Source organism: Sapajus apella, unplaced genomic scaffold (assembly GCF_009761245.1).
Source record: "Sapajus apella isolate SASKATOON/1434 unplaced genomic scaffold, GSC_monkey_1.0 scaffold56, whole genome shotgun sequence".
NCBI classification, from domain to species: Eukaryota; Metazoa; Chordata; class Mammalia; order Primates; family Cebidae; genus Sapajus; species Sapajus apella.
The window spans coordinates 15,168,325-15,181,730 of record NW_022436996.1 but is presented as its reverse complement, the minus strand read 5'-3'; the positions used below and the strand labels follow the sequence as shown (position 1 = coordinate 15,181,730).

The 13,406-nt window shown below is 42.7% G+C and overlaps 1 protein-coding gene and 2 gene segments (V, D, J or C); all 3 read left to right on the top strand.

Annotated features, from left to right (window-relative positions):
* The first annotated feature begins 840 nt into the window (after positions 1-840).
* LOC116528002 lies at positions 841-1,873 on the top strand. Its single transcript, XM_032245200.1, has 2 exons — positions 841-944; positions 1,051-1,873. The coding sequence occupies exons 1-2, from the start codon at positions 899-901 to the stop codon at positions 1,713-1,715; spliced, it is 711 nt and encodes a 236-aa protein (XP_032101091.1). The 5' UTR covers positions 841-898; the 3' UTR covers positions 1,716-1,873.
* A 6,910-nt stretch (positions 1,874-8,783) lies between these two features.
* On the top strand, positions 8,784-9,520 carry LOC116528041. The segment is given in 2 exon segments: positions 8,784-9,001; positions 9,099-9,520. Coding segments are annotated over 2 exon segments (558 nt in total).
* Positions 9,521-12,076: 2,556 nt separating this feature from the next.
* LOC116527991 lies at positions 12,077-12,966 on the top strand. The segment is given in 2 exon segments: positions 12,077-12,464; positions 12,565-12,966. Coding segments are annotated over 2 exon segments (405 nt in total).
* Positions 12,967-13,406: the final 440 nt, after the last annotated feature.

Sequence of the window (13,406 nt, the reverse complement as noted above, 5' to 3'; positions counted from 1 at the left end):
CTCACTGCCAGAGCAGAGTAGGGTTGCCAAAGGCACCAAAGCATGTTTACACATCCTTCAATCTTCTCCCACTTCGTGAATACAAAATCTTCTGAATGGAAATAGAGCATCTCCCTGTGACCCTAGAGACACCAGATAGATGTGGTTCTGGGTGAACATTTCATCCACATTCCCAACGAGCCTCCTCTTTTCTTTATGGGAAGTACAGTCACTCAGGGGACTTAGATGATGCAGTGTTCATGGCTTCACCTGAAGCAAAGGGAAAAATCATACCCATGAGAACACACAGCAGCCTGAGCTTGGATGGTAAGGGTCCCATCAGGCGCAATGAGTCGCTACGGCATAAAACAAGTCTTCAAATAGTAATGACTTTGAGCCCACAACTTTGAAACCTTTCTGGGTGTCAGTTGACTCTTAACCAAGGGTATCTCTGTAGGCTGAAATACAAATATCCAGAGGTTAAACAAAGAGGAAAATAATTCAACTTGGAGTTAGTTAAATTTTGTGCAGAGAAGTCATAAAAGTCACTAGGACTGCTATGACAATGTCCTTTAGACTACAGAAATATTCATAAATGTTAAAACAGCATTCAAATGAAGAATTTAGAATAATAGGAGTAAAATACGCATAGAACAAATTCCCCTACGAAAATCTGGGAAGGAGAGTACAAATTTTAAGATTTCTTTCAAAACATATCTATAATTTTTTCCCAATCCAAGCTTGTCAACTCTCTCTATTATAAATGATTTGTTTCTGTGGGGAAGAGAAGGGGCGTGGCAGGTTAGCTCTGCAGTTCACCCATTTAGCAGGGCCAGTGACATCATCAAGTCACTGAGAGCCCAACTTCAGTTTGCCCACAGCAGGGCTGGGAGACACAAGATCCTACCCTGGAGCTGAAATGGGCACCAGGCTCTTCTATGTGGCCGTTTGTCTTCTGTGGGCAGGTGAGGACTGGTCACAGGAGGGCCTCCTTCCCTGGAATTCCCAAGGCCTCCATGCAAGCCTTTCTGTTGGGATGACAGTATCAATGTCTTTTGCTCTCTATTATAGGACATGGGGATGCTGAAATCACTCAGAGCCCAAGACACAAGGTCACAGAGAGAGAAAGGCAGGTGACCTTGAAGTGTCGCCAGACTTGGAACCACAACTATGTGTACTGGTATCGACAAGACCTGGGGCACGGGCTGAGGCTGATCCATTACTCAGTTGCTGCTGATAACACAGAGGAAGGAGAAGTCCCTGATGGCTACATTGTCTCTAGATCAAACCCAGAGGATTTCCCCCTCACTCTGGAGTCTGCTCTCTCCTCCCAGACATCTGTATATTTCTGCGCCAGCAGTGACTCCACAGTGCTGCACAGCTGCCTCCTCTCTGCTCATAAAGGGCAGTTAGAAAGGCTGAGGTTGCCTATGCTCCCAAGTCTGGGCTCCATCCCAGGAAGTCTCGGCCCCCATAGGAGTCACAGAGCCCTGGCCAGCCTGGGGTCTTTGGCAGGGGCCATATGGCCCTTAGTGCTGTGGCTCTGTTCCTACCCCTGTCTCAGACCATCTGGAGTTTGCCCCAACACCCTGACCTTGCCGGGTCTTTCTTCTGCAGCTCCCCTTTCCTGCTTGCAGAATGGAAAAGATATTTTGTTGATATTCCTAATTCCCTTCATAATTTCAAAGCCAACATATTCTTCTCTCCCTTATGGAATCAGTGACTTCTTCATATAAACCTTACTCTATCCTCTACTACCCTTCAACTCACAGACACAAACCTTCCCCCATGTGGTCTCTGCTCTGGCTGCCTTTCTTCTAAGGGCAATTGCCCTACAAGGTCCTCTATCATTTGCCCTTCCCTGCCTCTCCATCAACGTTTTGCATCAAGTTTCCCCCGGCTCTCAACTCCAGCCACACTCCCCTACGTTCAGTTATATCTTCAAAGGTGTAGTGTTGTTTTCCATCCTGGGCCATGTTTATGAAGAACAGATTATTTCTACTTCACTAAGCATATGTACTTCTGACCTATTCCCAGGCCTGTTCTTCATTCCTTACATAAAAGTCTGTTTCAGGTACATTTACTCTTAGCTGTAAAAAGCAAAACAAATTTTACTAGAAAAAAATTAAGAAGTATATTTGTAGTGCTCAATTGAGGAATTAGTTGTTTAGATGACACAGAAGAAAACCACAAGCCATAAAAATATTTGTAACTCAGCCGGGCACGGTGGCTCAGGCCTGTAATCCCAGCACTTTGGGAGGCCGAGGCAGGTACCACTGCACTCCAGCCTGGTGATAGAGCAAGACTCTATCTCAAAAAAAAAAAAAAAAAAAATGTAACTCCAGTTGCATTAAACTATACTTTGGAACACCAAAACATACCATAAGAAATGAAATGTTAAACCACAGCATGGAAAAAAAAATGAGGAAGGCATGCAGATAGTGAAAAATCAGTGTGACAGAGAAGAGTCAGGCTCACCAAACACCCAGTGGTTCCTCCATGCTTCCTGGCCTCACTTGCAGTTGGAGGGTTGGGAGCATGTCTCCAGGTTCTGAATAGTGGGATGCAAATAAAAATGATGTCAGCCCAGTTTCAAGCCTGGCCCTTAAAAATATCCTGTGGCTCTGTACTGAGGGTCCCTAAATATACTCCCATGTTTAGAGATTTGGTATATGGCATAGAGCTGTACTCACAGCTAAGATTTTTTAACATGTCACATTAAGTTTTCAGCAGCAGATCATACGGAGAAAACACACAGGTGGAATCTGGAGGAATCTGGAAGAATTCACGCTCAGGCCTCCTTATGTTCTCTTCCTCCCAGGAGGGGTCACACAGGACTCTGTCTTCACTGAGCAGCAAAATGCATTAAACATGAGCAGTGATTCTGACAAGTGAGTCCATTAGAGACTCAGTACTCAAGAGGCTTTAGAGGAGGCTGGTCACATAAGCAGAAACTGCCTAGCATTAACCTAAAATCCAGCCCCCAGAAGGAAATCTGGTGTTCAGTAGAACACTATTTGCAACACCAGTCTAGGCCCAATGAGCTACTCCTCTCAGGAGAAACTTTCTCAGTGCAGGGCTCTGCTTACCAGCCAAGTTGCCAAAGATCAGCCAAAGTTCAATCTTGCAAGCAGGGCTTTTTAAGCACAGCAGTCTCAAACCTGCTGTCAGTTCTTTTCTGCACACTCTTCAACTCTCTTTTCCCATGTCTTGATGAATCTGGGAGCTTCCTGGTACAGATTATAAACTGGAAGCAGCTTGGTTCCCTGGGTCATAATCTGGTGGATAGCCATGGAAAAAAGTTGCTCATGCCCAACTGGATTTTGTGGTCATGGGAGGTAAGACTTGATAGAGTTTAGCCACTGAGACTTTTAGGATTTGCTTTGTTTTTATTTTCCATAGCATAGCTGTCCTTTTCTAGTAAAGTTAGCATGTAAATGAGTAAAAAATTATTGTTAAGAAGAAAACAGCCCAATAAAAATGGAAAAACTGAAGCTGAATAGGCGATTCACAAAAGTGAACATAAATATGTTCATACATACCACTAAACATGAGAATAATTTTTCAACCTTACTTATAATCAGAATATAGCAACCTGAAATAAGTTAAAATTCAAAAATTAGTAGATTGGAAACTTTTCAAAGGAGTAACAGTCTTAAATTTGAGTAGACATTTGGACTGTATGGAAACTTTATATATCCACTACAGGAGATAATGACAACTATATCAGAAAACCAACTGTGGGATATATTGTGACTAATAGCTTTTCTTGAGAAATTATCAGTGTATATACATCATTTGGGTTCCTTTTCTTGCCTTTAGGTTCAATCATGGAGAATTCAACTTGAAGGATTTATTTTTTCTATTGTAAGGGTAGTTTTGTTTTTTTAAATCTTTTTTAAAAAGCGGGCTGGGCGAGGTGGTTCACACCCGTAATCCTAGCTACTCGGGAGGCTGAGGCAGAAGAATTGCTTGAACCTGGGAGATGGAGGTTGCGGTGAACCAAGATTGTGCCACTGCACTCCAGCCTGGGCAACAGGGCATGACTCCATTCAAAAAAAAAAAAAAAAAAAAAGGTGATGGGGGTAAAATATGTGTAACATATAATTTTGTCACTTTATTTTTAAATTGTACAATTCAGTGGCATTAAGTACATTCACTATATTTTGGAACTGTCACCATTATATGTTTCCAAATTTTTTCTCATTACCTCAAACAGAAACTCGATACCCATTAAGGAATAACTCCACATACCCCTCTCTCTGCTAACCTAATATAATTTCTTTCGGAATGAATTTCCCTATTGCAGATTATTTATGTGACGGCTGTACTAGGGATCCCTTGAATGTGATATGTTTCTTATCACTTGCTTCTTTCAGTATTCTTTGTCTTTGATTTTTGATAATTTGATTATATTGTGATACAGTTGGCTGTGTCCCCATCCAAATCTCATCTTGAACCCCGTGGGAGGAGACTGAATTATGGGGATGGATCTTTCCTGCTATCTCATGATACTGAATGAGTCTCATGAGATCTGATGGTTTTAAAACAGGAGTTTCCCTGCACAAGCTCTGTCTTTGCCTGTTGCCATCCAAGTAAGACATGACTTGCTCCTCCTTGCCTTCTACCACTATTGTGAGGCCTCCCCAGCCATGTGGAACTGTAAGTCCATTAAGCCTCTTTTTCTTCGTAGTCTCTGGTATGTCTTTATCAGGAGCATGAAAACGATCTAATACATATTGTGTCTTAGGGAACTCCTTTTTGGGTTGAATTTGATTGGCAACCTCTGAGCTTTCTGTACCTGAATACTGCTGATTTTATCCAGATTTAAGAAATTTTCAAACATTTTTTATATATGCTTTGGGACTGGAACAGGACATGTACATTGTCCCATCCATCACTCCACGGATCACTACACAGTTACAGAAGGTAAAGGGCACATTCGCAATGAAGAGCTCTGGTGTCAGTTACCTCAAATTTGCACTGGCAAAACAACATAAAAATGACATTCTGCATTCTTGTGATTGACCAGATAGCATAGAAAATACACATCATCTATGGTGCATATTTGCGAAGTAATTAACCTCTAATAGTATAGAAATTCTTGTTGTGGGTCATTTTACAAGTAAGCTGACCTGGACACTTCAAAAACTTGTGATCATGAAAGACAGGAATTATAACAAGTGGGTGGAAGAGTTGTATAATTTAAAAGCAACTAAGGAGATCTGACAACCTCATGAAATATGGGATCTTTGACATTTTTTCCAGAGGAAAAGTGAATTAAAACCAAGAGACATATTGAAACAACTGGAGAAATTCGAATGTGAAGTGTGTAGTAGATAATGATGCTATATGAATGCTAATTTTTTGAGTGTAATAGTGACATTTGTGGTTATGTAAGATAATGCCAATTTTTTAGGAGACTTGTTTAATTACTAAGGATAAAATGTATCAGAAGCTGAAGGCAAAATATAGAGAGAGATAAAGCAAAAGTCACAAAATGTACAATCAGTACACAGATACACATTTCAATATTCTGTTTGTTTCATTATTATCTCATTTTTTCCATAGATGCTCAGTTTTAAAAAATAATTTAAGAAAAATATTAATAGACAAAAATAAAATGTTGGTGTTATTTCAGAATATTAATGTTGGATATTTCTTATATTCACTTTCAATATCTTTGAAATATTATGTCATTACCATAAAATAAATATATCCAATAAGGTATCTTTTAGCCTATAGTATACTTTTAAAAATAGGAGACAGGCTATGATTTTTAAGACAGTATCAAAAGAAGACAATGGAATTTCCAGTCTGAGAACAAGGCAACTTGACATCTCTGAGACCAGTGCAAAACTTAGCTAGCACTGCCTATCAAGAGGTCTTTTAGCAAATATCTAAGACTGTTTTCTCTGTGTCAAGAGATTCTGAGCATTCCACAGTTTGGCTGAAAACTCAAGAACTTTCAAAGGTGAGTAAATGTAAAGAAAAGAGTAGTGATATTCCAAAGTTAGGGCTGGACAATATGTATTTGTGCAACAAATACAAAGGAGCAAGACTGTCTTAGTCTATCCCCTGTTGCTATAACACAATACCCAAGTCTGGGAAAAGTTATAAAGAAATTTATAAGGAAAAGGGGTTTATTTGGCTTGCAATTCTGGAGGCTGCAAAGGCCAGGAGGACATCAGCACCTGCTGGGCTTCTTTTGAGGGCTTCATGCTGCGTCACAACATGGAAGAGAAGCGGAAGAATGAGCAGGCCCGTGCAGGGAGAGCCAGGATGAGCAAGGCACTCACTTTATACCAGCCTGCTTTTATCTAGATCCCCGAGAGAGAGAACAGACTCCTGGCATTAATCTTGCATGAAGGACTTACCCTCATGACCCAATAACTTCTATAAGGCTCACACTTGCAACACTGCTACATTGAGAAACAAACTTTAACATGAGTTTTGGTGGGAACAAACCATATCTAAACTGTAGGAGGGGCTCTAGTAAGACAGTAAGAATAGATAGAACTGGGGAAAAATTTTCCTGGTTCCTCACAAACACTGTTCTATTGAAGATAGTATAGAAGTCCCGCCAGTATCTCTAAGCCGCGAACAGAGGACCTGAGTCCAGTGACACTGAACCATTGGCCATCAGAAGGCACTGGGGTTTGATGAGCTCAAATGTTTTTGAAACAGGGCTCAGTGCTGCCTAAGATGTTATGTATAAAGGTGTGCATCCTAGTATGTAATATCTTGTTTGCAGAGTTGTGAGTAGCCAGTGGAATGTGAGATATTAAAAAAAAAAGCTTTATCTCCCATTAGTGCTGGTATGTTCTGTTCAGCAGCAAAATCTGAACTGTAGCACATCTTTGAGTGGAGAATGTTCTAAGCTTGCATGGGAGGTAGATGGAGGAGAACCAGGAGCCAGCCCAAAAGCCCAGAGACCTACGCAAAGGGAGAATGACTGCCTTCTCAGGAGAATTCAGAGAAATGTGAGCAATGCACCTGTATCCCACACCTTACCTATTCTAGTTATGCCCTGAACAATGCATATGATGATGCAGGGGAATATAGGAGAGGGGACAATTCTAGTTTATGCCAGATAGGCTATTCCAAATTGCGGGAAATTTGTAACACTACAAATATTCTTAACAAAAAACAGATTTCCCAGGGCTCTGGCCTTTTCTTCCCTGAGCAGCATGATGACCTGTTCCTGCCTTGATAAGGATTCTGTCATAGATTTCTCAGTCATGTTTCCCAGGAAGCAGGTGAGACCCAGGAACAATGAGGAATGCCATCCATGGACTTGGCATGCCTCCCTTGCAAGCACATCACATGTGGGTCCTGTGATTGATAGGTTTGTTAGATGGATAAGTCCTGTTTCCAGCCACCAGCCTCCATCCCCTGAATGCTGTTGTCACCCAGAACCATAACCCTGGTCACAAAGATGGAGCAGGTAGTGGCCCCTTAATGTGAAGAAATTTTCCATCCTGCTGTTATTACCTGGTGCTACATAAGTTGAACTCAAACCAGTAGCTGTTTACCTCAGTGACAGAGAATTTATGACAGAAGCAGATGGCTCTGGTAATTCTATACCCACAGGTATTCACCTGATAACCTTGACATGTATCCCGTAGGTTTTGGGGTTTTGGTGGAATATCTCTGAGCTTGTCTCACTGAACACATATGTCCCCGTTCCCACCTCTCTGGACATGCATCTCCTTGTGTTATTAACTTATGCTGACTCTAAGGGGTGCCATCACCTAACTCCTTTTATTTCTTATTACTCAGTTAATGAATAAAAGTGTGTTTGTGACTAATGTTGCCTCATTAGAAAAAAAAAGTCAGACAATGACTATAGTTCAACTGTAATTTACACTAGAGGTGTAGCTATAACGTTATTTTTAGATTTCAGCAAGTCTGTTTGATTTGGTATTTCTTACAATATATATTGATATTTTCAGGGATAGGAGAATTCCCCACCCATCTTAGGTAAAAAAAATCAGAACTTACTTTTATTACATTTTATTACATTTATTATCCCAAAACTACAGGCAGAACCATGATGAAGGCTTTGCACGTAATGCATCATGAAGACTGATAATGGCAAAGAGGAAACTGCTCATTCATTGGTCTTCACTAAAAATGAACTCTTCCAACTCTGTGCTCAGGGTGTTATTTTAACCTTTTAGCTTACAGCATGTTGGGTAGTTCAACAAGCTTCTAGGATAAACTTGTATCAGTTAACTCAGCTTCTACACACATAGGACCAGGAAGATAGAGAACCTAGTAAAAGAGAAATGCCGGCTGGGGAAGGTGGCTCATGCCTGTAATCCCAGCACTTTAGGAGCCCGAGGCAGGTGGATCATGAGATCAAGAGATCAAGACCATCCTGGCCGACATGGTGAAATCCCGTCTCCACTAAAAATACAAAAATTAGCTGGGCGTGGTAGTACATACCTGTAGTCCCAGCTACTTGGGAGGCTGAAGCAGGAGAATCACTTGAACCCGGGAGGTGGAGGTTGCAGTGAGCTGAGATCATGCCACTGTACTTTAGCCTGGCAACAGAACGAGACTCCATCTAAAAAAAAAGAAAAGAAAGAAGGAAAGAAATGTCCAAAGAGAAGGATAATTGCTGATAAGACAAAGAGGTCACTAATTGATATCTCTATTTCGAGTTGTCTTCAACTAGAAACATCCAGCAGATAATGGGCCTAGAGATGTAGTGAGAGACATAATCCCCCAAGCCCTAGAGATGTGAGTGAGAACACTTGGATGAACTTAAACAGTCTATGAATATGGTCAAGCAACTCCGTGCTCTGTTTTAGCTTATAATAATTGGTTTCTAAGAACGTAGGCATTTGTGGAGGCCATGATGTCACTGTGGGAACTGCCATGAGAGGACAAGGACATCCCTCCTCCTCTGCTCCTGCTCACAGTGACTCTAATTGGGCAAAGCTCCCATCCTGTCCTGACCCTGCCATGGGCACCAGGCTCCTCTGCTGGGTGGCCCTCTGTCTCCTGGGAACAGGTGAGTCCTAGGAACACCATGGCACATTGGATGTCTCAGTGATTATTTCAACTATTTCCTTCTTTCTATTTTCAAATTTTGTCTTTTTCCTTCACAGAACTCACAGAAGCTGGAGTTGCCCAGTCCCCCAGATATAAGATCACAGAGAAAAGGCAGGCTGTGGCTTTTTGGTGTGATCCTGTATCTGGCCATGCTGGCCTTTACTGGTACCAGCAGATCCTGGGACAGGGCCCAAAGCTTCTGATTCAATATCACAATGAGGACGTAGCAGATGACTCACAGTTGCTTAAGGATCGATTTTCTGCAGAGAGGCTCAAAGGAGTAGATTCCATTCTCAAGATCCAGCCTGCAGAGCTTGGGGACTCAGCTGTGTATCTCTGTGCCAGCAGCTTAGCCACAGCGTTGCAGAGACACTTCCCTCCTGTGCAGAAAACTGCAGGGCTCCTCTCCTCTATCAGCTCACAGCAGCCTTTCCTTATTCCTCATCTTCCCAGGGAAGAAGTGAGTTTTCAGATATAGCTAGCATTCATATAGTGGGAGAAAATAAACTAATACTCCAGTTTCATTCTTTCTATTGTTTGCCAAATCTGGTGCTTTTTCAAAATGCATTAAGATCAGTAGGGAATTTTCTTTTCCTTACAGGGACTGCCTATAATTTGGAGGGGAGAGAGAATGGGTTAAATTCTGATTCAAGACAGTGTTGGCTGGTTTTTTGCTCTCCCATCTGAGCCAGGTTGTTGTTTATGGATATTAAACTGAATTATGTCTCCATCTGTCAGACTGTAATGTCCATCTCTCAGGTGGTTTCATCTTAGGTCATAACATTGTTTTATGTCCCTCCGACACCAACAAATTATGGTATCTCTTTTCCCCATAGCTCAATAAAGGGAAGTGCAAGTCCCCTGTGTCTTGACAAAGAACACATTTGTGGTGTTCCTGCCTACTGGACACTAGGAGGCTCTGTGGCTCCATTGTTAGCCAGAGTCTGTGGGGGAGGGGCTGGCATTGCTCCCTGGAGGATCCTTAATGGAAACCCTGGAGTTGGACCTGGATTCAGGGAGCTGAGTTGGAGGTGTCTGCAATGAAGTCTGAGAATAAAGGGATTAGAGACCAACCCTTTTGCCTCTAATGATGTGGAGATGGGTTTTGTTTTAAGCTGAGATTTGAATGAGGCTCTGAGTGGCAGGTGTGCTTGCAAGTGGATACACCTCTGAGCTCACTTAAGACATGGAGGCACAAGGAGTTGGGGTGGTGTAGCACCCATGTTCTGGGGTGGGGAAAGCAGGGAAGCAGTTTCTGTGTCACAGGAGCCTCATATGGCCTGGCCTCAAACCAGCTCAGGCCAGCCCTACCTGTTCTGTTGAATGTAGAGGGAAGAACAGGTAGAATCAGAGGCACTACCCTGGACCATGTCAGAGGGACCTTGTCCCTAGGGAGCTGCAATCCCAGTGATGCTACCAACAGCATATATACTTATTAGCAAGGCTTAGGATGGAGTAGGACAGAGTTTTCTCCCCTAAGAACTTTTGCTCTGAGCAGGAAAATGCCCCGATCTAGTTCTAACTCTGTTTCTCCAGAAGCTTCTGTGTCCCTGGAAGAAGGTGGGGTCCAGGCGTATAAAAATTCTGTTTATTGGTTTCACCTGGCTTGATTTCAAGTTTTTCCATGTGATCGTGCATCTGACTCTACCAGTATGTTGTATCGGCTTTTACCTCTCCCTCCCATGAGTCCCATGGCTACTATAAGGTACCCAATTTCTATGGCTGCTGTAATGAATTACCACTAACTTGGTGGCTTACAATAACACAAGTATTACCTTACTGTTCTGCAGGTCAGAAGTCCAAAATGGATGTTACTGAGCTAAAATCCAGGTGTTGGCAGGGCTGTATTCCTCCCCAAAGCTCTAGGGGAGCACTGATTTTCTCCGTTTTTTAGCTTCTAGAGGCCACCACCATTCCTTGGCTCACGGCCCCATTCAATCTTCAAAGCCAACAAGGACTGGCTGAGCCTTTGCTCACTCTGCGTCACTCTGACGCTCACTCTTCGTCCTCCCTCTTCCACATTTTAGGACCCTTGTGATTATACTGGGGCCACCTGGAAAATCCAGGACACTCTCCTCTATTAAGGTCAGTTGATTGGCAACCTCGCTTCACTTGGAACTTTAATTCCCCTCTGTCAGGTAATTTAACACATTCACAGGTTCCAGGGATTAGGCCTGGGCATGCCTGAAGGGCCATCACACTGCCTCCCAAACCTAGGCACCTGGTAACAGGCTGGAAAACACACTGGGGACCTTGAAAACAGATTGATGACCACCATTTTGCATTCTGGATCTAACACACACAACGAAGGGTTGGAGCCTGCAAGAAAACAGACACCACAGATCATACAAGCTTGTCTGTAAGCTATTTGCTCCTTATGATCAGCAAGTGCCCTGGGGTGCAGGGGACTCAGCGGTATGCCTCTGTGCCAACAGCAAAAATGTGCCCTTAAACTACTCCTTCTTTGTTGTTACCAAATAAATAACCTAGTTGACCACTCCACAGAGCAGAGGCTTCTCTCAGCTCTGTACACTCTACACCCTGAGAGAAGTTCGTTAGTGAGATGCAAGACTGTTTTATAAGAAAAAGGCCAGGTGCAAAGAGTAAGAAATGCTGAGCTTTGCTAGAGGTAAAAATAAGATGTAAATCAACTTTGGAAGATTTAATTTCCAAATCTTTGTGAAAAAGACAGCCTTCTTTCTGATTTATCGTGTGCACAAAGAATGTGAGAGATTCTGTGCTCTGGGCTTTGCAAACTTACTAGAGTTCAAGGATCAAAAAACTCAAGAGAGGCCTTTCACTACAAAGAAAAACTTTGAAATCTAATGAGCTTTCGGGACACCAACTCGGCTCTTTTCTCTCTAACAACGCAGTTGACATGATTGCTCTTCCTGGGTAACTCAAATGCTAACTTCTAACTCATTTAAGTTCATATAAAGGACTAGGAGCACAGAGCCACCAGTGAGAGGAATAGGAGAGTTGGCCGAGAAGCTGGCTTGCAATAAGACAATGAGTTCATCTTTAAACAGTTGGAGTCTAAGGTGCAGATGGTTGTAGTTGGCAGGCTCCTAGGTAAGGCATGTTCTGGAGAAGGTACTATGAATTGATAATATCAAAACAAATCTACTGGGAGCATCTGCAAGTGTGCATCTGTATCTCAGATCAATTACAGTTGAGTTCAGTCCTGCCTGATTCATCTCCCAAAAATGTAACCTCCGCTTAGAGGAGTTTTCAAGTTGGGGGTGGTGGCCCATTCAGTGATGTCACTGACAGATGCACCTTGTGGGGTAAAATGTCCCAAAGTATCTTTTTTTTTTTTTCCTTATGTGCATAAGAACCCTGGTCTGGAATGTGCCACACCTGCTCTCACGCCACCATGGACTCCTGGACCCTCTGTGTGTCCATTTGTATCCTGGTAGCCAGTGAGTCCTCACATATTTATTATTCTTCATGCTGGGCCTCTGTGTAGAGGACTACTTTTATTTTCCTTATTCTGTTTCCTATTTTTGCCTTCTTTTATAGCATGCACAGATGCTGGCATTATCCAGTCACCCAAGCATGAGGTGACAGAAATGGGACAAGGAGTGACTCTGAGATGTGAGCCAATTTTAGGCCACAATCTCCTTTTCTGGTACAGACAGACCTTGGTGCAGGGACTGGAATTGCTGTGTTACTTCCGCAGCCGATCTATTATAGATGACGAACAGATGCCCAAGGATCGATTCTCAGCTGAGAGGCCTGATGGATCGTTCTCTACTCTGAAGATTCAATCTACAGAGCAGGAGGACTCCGCTGTGTACATCTGTGCAAGCCGCTTAGCCACAGCGCTGCAGAATCACCCCCTCTCTGTGTAGAAACCCTGGTGCTTCCTCTTCTCCCCACAGCTCCCAGCAGTCCCGAGCAAAGTCTTTCCTGCTCCTCCCTCCTCACAAGAATATTTAAGTGGGTTTGGATCATGGCAAAGACAGAAGATGGTACAATTTTAACATACAAAATCTTGTGTAGGAGATAATGTAGAAAATGTGTTTTGCAGATTGTATATGGAGTCAGAACTCACACACAGGTAGGGTAAACCTTAATCATTGATACGGTAGCTTTCCCTGCCTTCTTCCATTCATCGCCCTCCATCCATTCAGAAGTTGGGAGCTCTTGAGAATGGCTATGTCTTCAGAACTACTCTGCCCACTTCTCTCACTCTAAACTGTGAACAGAAATTTCCCCCTCAAGTGCTCTTTATTGTGAAATAAAGTTCTTTTCTATGATTGTGGAAATATATTTTAAAAAAAATTAGCCAGGTACGGCAGTCTTGGCTACTCAGGAGGCTGAGCTGAGAGGATCGCTTGAGTGCTGAAGGTGGAGGCTGC